This window comes from Staurois parvus, unplaced genomic scaffold, assembly GCF_062004578.1.
Source record: "Staurois parvus isolate SC_StPar_1 unplaced genomic scaffold, SC_StPar_1.0 ptg002066l, whole genome shotgun sequence".
NCBI classification, from domain to species: domain Eukaryota; kingdom Metazoa; phylum Chordata; class Amphibia; order Anura; family Ranidae; genus Staurois; species Staurois parvus.
The window spans coordinates 412,501-425,000 of NW_028319862.1; the positions used below are offsets into that span (position 1 = coordinate 412,501).

A 12,500-nucleotide genomic window follows, 5' to 3' on the forward strand; every position below is an offset into this window, starting at 1 on the left:
GTCGTTGGTTCGAATCCCAACCACAGCAACACCTCCCTTGAGTTTGCATGTTCCCCCATGTGCTTGCCTGGGTTTCCTCCAGGTATGTCACATTTACCAGCCTCTTCCTTTCCTGAATGAACACAAGTGATCAGTATCAATCACTCACTGTGTTCATTCATAACTGTTTTTTTTTTTTTCTTTTTGAGGGTTGGCTGTATGGGCCCCGTGGTTTCCAACAGCAGCCCTGAAGACATCTACAGGTCACCAGAATCATACAGTAAGGAGATTTTATCAAATATAGGCAGCACAGTGGCTAAGTGGTTAGCACATCTGCCCGGCAGTACGAGGGTTGTCAGTTAAAATCCCAACCACGGCAGCACCTGCATGGAGTTTGCATGTTCTCCCTGCGTGGGTTTCCTCCGGGCACTCCGGCTTCCTCCCACACTCCAAAGACATGCTGGGAGGTTAATTGGCTCCTGTCTAAATGGGCCCCAGTATGTGTATGTATGAATGTGAGTTAGGGACCTTTGATTGTATGCTCCTCGGGGGCGGGGACTGATGTGAATGTACAATATATATGTAATGTGCTGCGTACATTGATGGCGATATATAAGTATCTGAAATAAAAATACCCCCCCCCAAAAAAATATTGAGCACCAATCAGCATGCTTCCCCCCAAAGAAAAAAAAATCACCCTTCCACCTCACATGATACCACAGCGCCTGGGGCAGCCGCCCCTCCTGCCCACTACAAGTCCCACCATTTCCTGGCAGGATCAGGCCCAGCACCCCAATCCATCCTGAGCTCCAGCTGTCCTATATCGGCCAGGGCATTATATATATGTGTGGAACCACAAGTCCCAGCATATTCTGACACCCAATCCATGTATCCCCCCTGACACCCCTATAGGGTCATGCCGGTCCCTGTATTCCCCCACCAGCAGCTGTCGGTGCTCTATAACGCTCAGCATGCCGCCCCATACACCGCAGCCAAGCCCAAACGTGGACGGAACTACAGCTCCCAGCATGCTCCGCTCGTACTGGCAGGGTCGACACCACGTGATTCGCAGCCGGAAGATGTCGTGTGACGTCAGAGGGAAGATGGCGGCGTCCATGAAGTGAGAGGGCAGAGCGGGCGCAGGATGAGAGGTATGAGGGGGGTCCTCGGGGGGGGTGTACACAGGGGGCAGTGTCACCGGCATATCTCCTTCATTGTGACCAGGACTTCCCACAGAACTGAACGGCAGGCTGTAGTAAAGAGACCCTGTCATGTCCTGTAGTAGAAGGGTAGAAGTCTCACTCCTCTGGTCTCCAACCCCCCTTCCACACCTGTGCACCAGCTCTGTGCTCGCCCCCCAGCCTGGTGATGGTTCCTTCCACCTGCTGGTCTGGTAGTGAGTGGCAGATGGAACCATGTCACCCCAGGAGGGGGACACCCCGATCCCAACCGAGGGCATAACATTTTTAGTTTTGGATGGAGTGGAGAGGGATCAGACCCCCTGCCAGGTTATTGCAGTCTGTGTCCCCATTAGGGAAATTCACCCTCTTTATCAAGTGAAAGTAAAAGAAAATGCCAAATTTTGGGTTGTCACCAGAACAGGAATAGAAAGGAAATCTTCCAATGGAGATGCTGCTAGAGATTTCCCTTTACTTCCTGTCCCATTGGGGAGATTTCCCTTTACTTCCTGTCCCATTGGGGAGATTTCCCTTTACTTCCTGTCCCATTGGGGAGATTTCCCTTTACTTCCTGTCCCATTGGGGAGATTTCCCTTTACTTCCTGTCCCATTGGGGAGATTTCACTTCCTGTCCCATTGGGGAGATTTCACTTCCTGTCCCATTGGGGAGATTTCACTTCCTGTCCCATTGGGCAGATTTCCCTTCATTTCCAGTCCCATAATGAAGACTTCCCTTCATTTTCAGTCCCATTGGGGAGATTTCTCTTTACTTCCTTTCCCATAAGGAAGATTTCCCTTCACTTCCTGTCCCATTGAGATGTCCCTTTACTTAATGTCCCATTGGGGAGATTTCCCTTTAATTCCTGTCCCATTTTGGAGATTTCACTACTTGTCCCATTGGGGAGATTTCCCTTCACTACCTGCCCCATTGGGGAGATTTCCCTTCACTACCTGCCCCATTGGGGAGATTTCCCTTCACTACATGCCCCATTGGGGAGATTTCCCTTCACTACATGTCCCATTGGGGAGATTTCCCTTCACTACATGTCCCATTGGGGAGATTTCCCTTCACTACATGTCCCATTGGGGAGATTTCCCTTTAATTCCTGTCCCATTTTGGAGATTTCACTACTTGTCCCATTGGGGAGATTTCCCTTCACTACCTGCCCCATTGGGGAGATTTCCCTTCACTACCTGCCCCATTGGGGAGATTTCCCTTCACTACCTGTCAAATTGGGGAGGTTTCCCTTCACTACCTGCCCCATTGGGGAGATTTCCCTTCACTACCTGTCAAATTGGGGAGGTTTCCCTTCACTACCTGCCCCATTGGGGAGGTTTCCCTTCACTACCTGCCCCATTGGGGAGATTTCCCTTCACTACCTGCCCCATTGGGGAGGTTTCCCTTCACTACCTGTCCCATTGGGGAGGTTTCCCTTCAATACCTGTCCCATTGGGGGGGGGGGGGGGGGGGTTCCCTTCACTACCTGTCCCATTGGGGGGATTTCCCTTTACTTCCTGTCCCATAAAGAAGACTTCCCTTTACTTCCTGTCCCATTGTGGAAATTTCCTTTCACTTCCTGTCCCATTGAGGAGATTTACCTTTATTTTATGTTCCATTTTGGAGATTTCACTTCCTGTCCCATAGGGGAGATTTCCCTTGACTTCTGGTCCCATAGGGGAGATTTTCCTTGACTTCTGGTCCCATAGGGGAGATTTCCCTTGACTTCTGGTCCCATAGGGGAGATTTCCCTTGACTTCTGGTCCCATAGGGGAGATTTCCCTTGACTTCTGGTCCCATAGGGGAGATTTCCCTTGACTTCTGGTCCCATAGGGGAGATTTCCCTTGACTTCTGGTCCCATAGGGGAGATTTCCCTTGACGTCTGGTCCCATAGGGGAGGTTTCCCTTGACTTCTGGTCCCATAGGGGAGATTTCCCTTGACGTCTGGTCCCATAGGGGAGATTTCCCTTGACTTCTGGTCCCATAGGGGAGATTTCCCTTGACTTCTGGTCCCATAGGGGAGATTTCCCTTGACTTCTGGTCCCATAGGGGAGATTTCCCTTGACTTCTGGTCCCATAGGGGAGATTTCCCTTGACTTCTGGTCCCATAGGGGAGATTTCCCTTGACTTCTGGTCCCATAGGGGAGATTTCCCTTGACTTCTGGTCCCATAGGGGAGATTTCCCTTGACTTCTGGTCCCATAGGGGAGATTTCCCTTGACTTCTGGTCCCATAGGGGAGATTTCCCTTGACTTCTGGTCCCATAGGGGAGGTTTCCCTTGACTTCTGGTCCCATAGGGGAGGTTTCCCTTGACGTCTGGTCCCATAGGGGAGGTTTCCCTTGACGTCTGGTCCCATAGGGGAGGTTTCCCTTGACGTCTGGTCCCATAGGGGAGATTTCCCTTGACTTCTGGTCCCATAGGGGAGATTTCCCTTGACTTCTGGTCCCATAGGGGAGATTTCCCTTGACTTCTGGTCCCATAGGGGAGATTTCCCTTGACTTCTGGTCCCATAGGGGAGATTTCCCTTGACTTCTGGTCCCATAGGGGAGATTTCCCTTGACTTCTGGTCCCATAGGGGAGATTTCCCTTGACTTCTGGTCCCATAGGGGAGATTTCCCTTGACTTCTGGTCCCATAGGGGAGATTTCCCTTGACTTCTGGTCCCATAGGGGAGATTTCCCTTGACTTCTGGTCCCATAGGGGAGATTTCCCTTGACTTCTGGTCCCATAGGGGAGATTTCCCTTGACTTCTGGTCCCATAGGGGAGATTTCCCTTGACTTCTGGTCCCATAGGGGAGATTTCCCTTGACTTCTGGTCCCATAGGGGAGATTTCCCTTGACTTCTGGTCCCATAGGGGAGATTTCCCTTGACTTCTGGTCCCATAGGGGAGATTTCCCTTGACTTCTGGTCCCATAGGGGAGATTTCCCTTGACTTCTGGTCCCATAGGGGAGATTTCCCTTGACTTCTGGTCCCATAGGGGAGATTTCCCTTGACTTCTGGTCCCATAGGGGAGATTTCCCTTGACTTCTGGTCCCATAGGGGAGATTTCCCTTGACTTCTGGTCCCATAGGGGAGATTTCCCTTGACTTCTGGTCCCATAGGGGAGATTTCCCTTGACTTCCTGTTCCATAGGAGAGATTTCCCTTGACTTCCAGTTTCTTAGGAGAGATTTCCCTTTAATTCCTGTCCCATTTTGGAGATTTCACTTCACTACCTGTCCATCTATATTACATAAGGGGGGATATGATCACCATGTATAATACATAAGGGGGGGATATGATCACCATGTATAATACATAAGGGGGATATGATCTCCATGTATAATACATAAGGGGGGATATGATCTCCATGTATAATACATAAGGGGGGATATGATCTCCATGTATAATACATAAGGGGGGATATGCTCACCATGTATAATACATAAGGGGGGATATGATCTCCATGTATAATACATAAGGGGGATATGATCTCCATGTATAATACATAAGGGGGATATGATCTCCATGTATAATACATAAGGGGGGATATGATCACCATGTATAATACATAAGGGGGGATATGCTCACCATGTATAATACATAAGGGGGGATATGCTCACCATGTATAATACATAAGGGGGGATATGATCTCCATGTATAATACATAAGGGGGGATACGATCTCCATGTATAATACATAAGGGGGGATACGATCTCCATGTATAATACATAAGGGGGGATATGATCTCCATGTATAATACATAAGGGGGGGGGATATGATCTCCATGTATAATACATAAGGGGGGATATGATCTCCATGTATAATACATAAGGGGGGATATGATCTCCATGTATAATACATAAGGGGGGATATGATCTCCATGTATAATACATAAGGGGGGATATGATCTCCATGTATAATACATAAGGGGGGATATGATCTCCATGTATAATACATAAGGGGGATATGATCTCCATGTATAATACATAAGGGGGGATATGATCCCCATGTATAATACATAAGGGGGGATATGATCTCCATGTATAATACATAAGGGGGATATGATCTCCATGTATAATACATAAGGGGGGATATGATCTCCATGTATAATACATAAGGGGGGATATGATCTCCATGTATAATACATAAGGGGGTGAAAGTGTCCGGACTGGAAGTGGTAACACGTTCACATCTAGGCTTTTTATTTTAGCTGCTGCGTTTTTGGAAAGGGTCAGGGAATTATAAAAGCAAAAAGCAGCATTTTTACTACAATGTAGCATGTAGTGTGTTTTTGCCGCAGTTTGCGTTTTTTTTTTTTTTTTTATACCCAACAACAAAAACATGTCCCCTTTAACCACTTCCCATCCAGCCCATGTACTTAAACGGCGCCCACTTTTTACAGCCAGTGTGCACTCCCTGGGAGCGCGCGGCACCGTGTTCCGGTGCCCTCTGGATCCGGTCTCCTCTGGACGCAGCAGAACACGGATCGCTGTACGGAACCTCTGTGTGACCAAACAAAAAAAAACACTAGAAGAAACATGGCAAACAAAATGTAAAATGCATTGGTGTGAACCAAACCTAAAAACACGGCTTGCCTTTTTCTTTTTTTAGCTCTGCTTCTCGCATTCCACCCGGCGCACAATCGGCGAGGCCGAGCCCCATAAACCTCCGCTCGTTTTTATTGGCACTCAGCATGTAAAGCCGCCAAGACGGCACAAAGATGGAAACTCTTAGAAATCGTCACTTGCGCTCGTTCGGCTCGGGAAAACGAAGCAACCCCGCGGCTAATCTGCTGCGGCCGTAAAAACTGCTTATATACTTTCCTTCTTCCTGTAAACCCGCGGCGAGCGCTGGAAATATTCCTGCCAGATCATACTTACCACGGCCTTAAATCCGCGCTTTATGGAGCCGCCGCTTTACCAGCTCCGCCGCTCTTTTATGGTGTGACAGCTGCGCCATTAAACCTGCTTTTTTTTTTTTCCCTCCCCTGTAAGTGGAAACGTGGAACTTTAATACCAACAAGTTGTAGGTTTATAAAATAATAAAAACATATTTTTCTTGTGTTTCTGTTTTGCGATGTTTTCGATGCGGCGTCGCGTCTGCGTGTGATGGAGGTGCCAATGTACTAGTTATAGGGAGCAGATAATTGAACGGGAAGCCTGCTTGGCAACAGGGAGGAAAGGAGGTTTCTGCTCATGTCGGGGGGATGGGGAAGCCTTTGCGCCCAACGTGCCAAGTTTCGTTTTTCTGGTTGTGATGTTGCATTTATGTCTGTCGGTTCTCACACGTTCACCCTGGATTTACTTCTGAGGTATGGGCCCCTTATTGCTTGGGATTGAAGCATGCCATGATACGTTGTGACGCAGTGTGAGGAAGACATCGCAGATTTTGTAGAGGTCACAAATGTGTGAATTGGAAATGGGAGTGATTTCATACAGACTGTTCATTCTGTACTTATTTCTCTACAGACCCATTCACACTAGGTAATGCACATCGCCTGGATATAGTGAATGCGGGGTCTGGGGAGAGCGGATATAGTGAATGCGGGGTCTGGGGAGAGCGGATATAGTCAATGCGGGGTCCGGGGAGAGCGGATATAGTGAATGCGGGGTCCGGGGAGAGCGGATATAGTGAATGCAGGGTCCGGGGAGACCAGATATAGTGAATGCGGGGTCCGGGGAGAGCGGATATAGTGAATGCGGGGTCCGGGGAGAGCGGCTACAGTGAATGCGGGGTCCGGGGAGAGCGGATATAGTGAATGCGGGGTCCGGGGAGAGCGGATATAGTGAATGCAGGGTCCGGGGAGACCAGATATAGTGAATGCGGGGTCCGGGGAGAGCGGATATAGTGAATGCGGGGTCCGGGGAGAGCGGCTACAGTGAATGCGGGGTCCGGGGAGAGCGGATATAGTGAATGCAGGGTCCGGGGAGAGCGGATATAGTGAATGCGGGGTCCGGGGAGAGCGGATATAGTGAATGCAGGGTCCGGGCAGACCGGATATAGTGAATGCGGGGTCTGGGGAGAGCGGATATAGTGAATGCGGGGTCCGGGGAGAGCGGATATAGTGAATGCGGGGTCCGGGGAGAGCGGATATAGTGAATGCGGGGTCCGGGGAGAGCGGATATAGTGAATGCGGGGTCCGGGGAGAGCGGATATAGTGAATGCGGGGTCCGGGGAGAGCGGATATAGTGAATGCGGGGTCCGGGGAGAGCGGATATAGTGAATGCGGGGTCCGGGGAGAGTGGATATAGTGAATGCGGGGTCCGGGGAGAGCGGATATAGTGAATGCGGGGTCCGGGGAGAGCGGATATAGTGAATGCGGGGTCCGGGGAGAGCGGATATAGTGAATGTGGGGTCTGGGGAGAGCGGATATAGTGAATGCGGGGTCCGGGGAGAGCGGATATAGTGAATGCGGGGTCCGGGGAGAGCGGATATAGTGAATGTGGGGTCTGGGGAGAGCGGATATAGTGAATGCGGGGTCCGGGGAGAGCGGATATAGTGAATGCGGGGTCTGGGGAGAGCGGATATAGTGAATGCAGGCTTTGGGGAGACCGCATAGATGATAGCCCCGGGTGTCCATTAGGAGGGTAGCCCCGGGTGTCCATTAGGAGGGTAGCCCCGGGTGTCCATTAGGAGGGTAGCCCCGGGTGTCCATTAGGAGGGTAGCCCCGGGTGTCCATTAGGAGGGTAGCCCCGGGTGTCCATTAGGAGGGTAGCCCCGGGTGTCCATTAGGAGGGTAGCCCCGGGTGTCCATTAGGAGGGTAGCCCCGGGTGTCCATTTGGAGGGTAGCCCCGGGTGTCCATTTGGAGGGTAGCCCCGGGTGTCCATTTGGAGGGTAGCCCCGGGTGTCCATTTGGAGGGTAGCCCCGGGTGTCCATTTGGAGGGTAGCCCCGGGTGTCCATTTGGAGGGTAGCCCCGGGTGTCCATTTGGAGGGTAGCCCCGGGTGTCCATTTGGAGGGTAGCCCCGGGTGTCCATTTGGAGGGTAGCCCCGGGTGTCCATTTGGAGGGTAGCCCCGGGTGTCCATTTGGAGGGTAGCCCCGGGTGTCCATTTGGAGGGTAGCCCCGGGTGTCCATTAGGAGGGTAGCCCCGGGTGTCCATTAGGAGGGTAGCCCCGGGTGTCCATTAGGAGGGTAGCCCCGGGTGTCCATTTGGAGGGTAGCCCCGGGTGTCCATTTGGAGGGTAGCCCCGGGTGTCCATTTGGAGGGTAGCCCCGGGTGTCCATTTGGAGGGTAGCCCCGGGTGTCCATTTGGAGGGTAGCCCCGGGTGTCCATTTGGAGGGTAGCCCCGGGTGTCCATTTGGAGGGTAGCCCCGGGTGTCCATTTGGAGGGTAGCCCCGGGTGTCCATTTGGAGGGTAGCCCCGGGTGTCCATTTGGAGGGTAGCCCCGGGTGTCCATTTGGAGGGTAGCCCCGGGTGTCCATTAGGAGGGTAGCCCCGGGTGTCCATTAGGAGGGTAGCCCCGGGTGTCCATTAGGAGGGTAGCCCCGGGTGTCCATTTGGAGGGTAGCCCCGGGTGTCCATTTGGAGGGTAGCCCCGGGTGTCCATTTGGAGGGTAGCCCCGGGTGTCCATTTGGAGGGTAGCCCCGGGTGTCCATTTGGAGGGTAGCCCCGGGTGTGTATTTGGAGGGTAGCCCCGGGTGACCATTAGGAGGGTAGCCCCGGGTGTCCATTGGAGGGTGCATGTGAGCCACCTAACCTGAGCTAGAGAGCTTTTTGAATAATTGTGGTCCTTCCCTTTATCACTCTGTATCAATAATGATGGAAGTCCCGGCACCTCTTGGATGTTTCCTCTTTGTCCTTCAAATAGACTGCCTTACCGAAAAGCACGTTAATGCCCGGTAGTCCACCACAATATCATGAATGGACTCTCCTAGTTCTTCTTTTTTTTTTTTTATATTTAATATTTTATTTTTCGATTACCATTTCATACATACAAAAGTTAATAAAACAGACGTATAAGTATAAATATTCTCAGTTTCGTATGTCCTAAAAACATTGCTGCTCATCTATTATTTTTTTCCTCCCAGCCTACTTCCCAAACCTCCCCATCCCCCCCCCCCTCGGCCCTAATTATGCATTTTAATAATTCCTGTTCTGAACTTGATATTACGCTAATAGTACAGTTATTACACATATTCTAGGTATAGGTTTGATTGTTAAAATTTTTCCCACCTCATAGTTCACTTCAGCACTTCCGCTCCTCATTTTGTCAGTGCTCTGTATATTCTGGAATATAATCCAAGCCGCAGTCGGCAGTTACACCGACCTCCATGATCTGTCTGTCTCCCAGTTTCCCTCCCGATCTGGAGTTCTAGGGCATTCCTGGTCAGGGCAAATGACCGGAGTTCCTCCTACAACTGCATCCGGACAGGGGTGCCCACTCACTGCACTCAGGGCAAATGACCGGAGTTCCTCCTAAAACTGCATCCGGACAGGGGTGCCCACTCACTGCACTCAGGGCAAATGACCGGAGTTCCTCCTAAAACTGCATCCGGACAGGGGTGCCCACTCACTGCACTCAGGGCAAATGACCGGAGTTCCTCCTAAAACTGCATCCGGACAGGGGTACCCACACACTGCACTCAGGGCAAATGACCGGAGTTCCTCCTAAAACTGCATCCGGACAGGGGTACCCACACACTGCACTCAGAGCAAATGACCGGAGTTCCTCCTAAAACTGCATCTGGACAGGGGTGCCCACAAACTGCACTCAGGGCAAATGACCGGAGTTCCTCCTAAAACTGCATCCGGACAGGGGTGCCCACTCACTGCACTCAGGGCAAATGACCGGAGATCCTCCTAAAACTGCATCCGGACAGGGGTGCCCACTCACTGCACTCAGGGCAAATGACCGGAGTTCCTCCTAAAACTGCATCCGGACAGGGGTGCCCACTCACTGCACTCAGGGCAAATGACCGGAGTTCCTCCTAAAACTGCATCCGGACAGGGGTGCCCACACACTGCACTCAGAGCAAATGACCGGAGCTCCTCCTAAAACTGCATCCGGACAGGGGTACCCACACACTGCACTCAGAGCAAATGACCGGAGCTCCTCCTAAAACTGCATCCGAACAGGGGTGCCCACAAACTGCACTCAGGGCAAATGACCGGAGTTCCTCCTAAAACTGCATCCGGACAGGGGTGCCCACTCACTGCACTCAGGGCAAATGACCGGAGATCCTCCTAAAACTGCATCCGGACAGGGTTGCCCACTCACTGCACTCAGGGCAAATGACCGGAGTTCCTCCTAAAACTGCATCCGGACAGGGTGCCCACACACTGCACTCAGGGCAAATGACCGGAGTTCCTCCTAAAACTGCATCCGGACAGGGGTGCCCACACACTGCACTCAGAGCAAATGACCGGAGCTCCTCCTAAAACTGCATCCGGACAGGGGTACCCACACACTGCACTCAGAGCAAATGACCGGAGCTCCTCCTAAAACTGCATCCGAACAGGGGTGCCCACAAACTGCACTCAGGGCAAATGACCGGAGTTCCTCCTAAAACTGCATCCGGACAGGGGTGCCCACTCACTGCACTCAGGGCAAATGACCGGAGATCCTCCTAAAACTGCATCCGGACAGGGTTGCCCACTCACTGCACTCAGGGCAAATGACCGGAGTTCCTCCTAAAACTGCATCCGGACAGGGTGCCCACACACTGCACTCAGGGCAAATGACCGGAGTTCCTCCTAAAACTGCATCCGGACAGGGGTACCCACACACTGCACTCAGAGCAAATGACCGGAGTTCCTCTTAAAACTGCATCCGGACAGGGGTACCCACACACTGCACTCAGAGCAAATGACCGGAGTTCCTCCTAAAACTGCATCCGGACAGGGGTGCCCACTCACTGCACTCAGGGCAAATGACCGGAGATCCTCCTAAAACTGCATCCGGACAGGGGTGCCCACACACTGCACTCAGGGCAAATGACCGGAGATCCTCCTAAAACTGCATCCGGACAGGGGTACCCACACACTGCACTCAGGGCAAATGACCGGAGTTCCTCCTAAAACTGCATCCGGACAGGGGTGCCCACTCACTGCACTCAGGGCAAATGACCGGAGTTCCTCCTAAAACTGCATCCGGACAGGGGTGCCCACTCACTGCAATGCTTTGCTCTGAAGCTGCGGCAAAGATGATCTCCCCCGTTACATTCGGGGGGCAGTAGCGCCTCTGAGTGTGACCCATGTAAGTGAATAGTGACTCCCCAACTCCCCTGCAAGGCACGTGGTGCATCATTGACAGGGTTTGCAAATGGACAAAGCACCCCCTCAACATGCCGAATGCCCCGAAAAGTTCTAGAGTGCTTCATGAATGGTCCTGTAGTCTTCTGGGACCTGTCACGTGTCCCAAAAGGCTACAGGGAGGGGGGGAGGACACCTTCTGCTTCCTATCACCTAGGCCAGGGGTAGGCAACCTGCAGCTCTCTAGCTGTTGTGGAACTACATTTCCCATGAGGCTTTGCAAAGATTACAAAACTGACAATTACAGCTATGACTTGCAGAGGCATGATGGAACTTGTAGTCCTGCGGCTCTTTTCAGACGGCAAGCACTGCTGCATGTGTAAACCTGGCCCTTGAGAGAGGCTGCCGTCTGATGTGTGTGACCGGAGCTCTGTGGGTGATCTGGTAGTGAAATCTGTAAATCGTTGTGTTTTCAGTGTCAGAAATGAAAGACCAAGTTCACCTGTTGCAGCATGATACATGTTACAGCCATGTTTAGGGTGTAACATGCTCCAGCAGTACCCCCCCCCCCCCCCCGCCACAGAAATGTAGAAGGACTACATTTTTGTTTGGTTCCAATGTTATATTGCTGTCTGTGGCCCCGCTGTAAAGACTCGCCCTCTCTGTTTGTCCCGGTGACCTTGGTAAACAAAACAGGAAGTGACGGTAAATCCAAAATGTTACTGCTGTTCTCTGCGTATAGCGATCACAGCTGCCGGTAATTGGGATTGGGGGGGGGGGGTGTTTTGCGCTTTTACAACACAAGGCACTGTTTAATTTTTTTTTCCTAATCTTTAATGGAATGTCACAAAGACTCGTCCTGTCCTGGGAAGCTGTGTGTGCTGCAGTTTCTCCTCCCCCAGCATGTTAAAGCAGAGTTCCACTCACCTGTCAAAAAATAAAAGTCAGCAGCTACAAAAACTGTAGCTGCTGACTTTTGAAAAAAAACATCCACTTACCTGTCCCTCGGTCCCGTGGTGTGTCCCCCGCAGCCCGTTTCACCGGCTGGCCTATATTCCAGGAGGCCGGCATCTTCAGTGTGGGCACCCGGCTGTGACAGCTTGCGGCTTCACAGCCGGGTACCCACTGCGCATGCGCGAGTAGCGCTGCGCTTCATGAAT

The 12,500-nt window shown here is 51.7% G+C and overlaps 1 protein-coding gene across 1 annotated transcript in view; it reads left to right on the top strand.

Moving 5' to 3' along the window:
* The first annotated feature begins 1,052 nt into the window (after window positions 1-1,052).
* LOC149432879 (protoheme IX farnesyltransferase, mitochondrial-like) overlaps window positions 1,053-12,500 on the top strand; it is a 30,767-nt gene continuing 19,319 nt past the window's right edge. Inside the window, exon 1 of the mRNA XM_089664841.1 lies at window positions 1,053-1,130. Coding sequence (XP_089520967.1) covers window positions 1,124-1,130 — 7 coding nt within the window. The 5' untranslated portion in view covers window positions 1,053-1,123. The remainder of the gene's footprint in view (window positions 1,131-12,500) is intronic.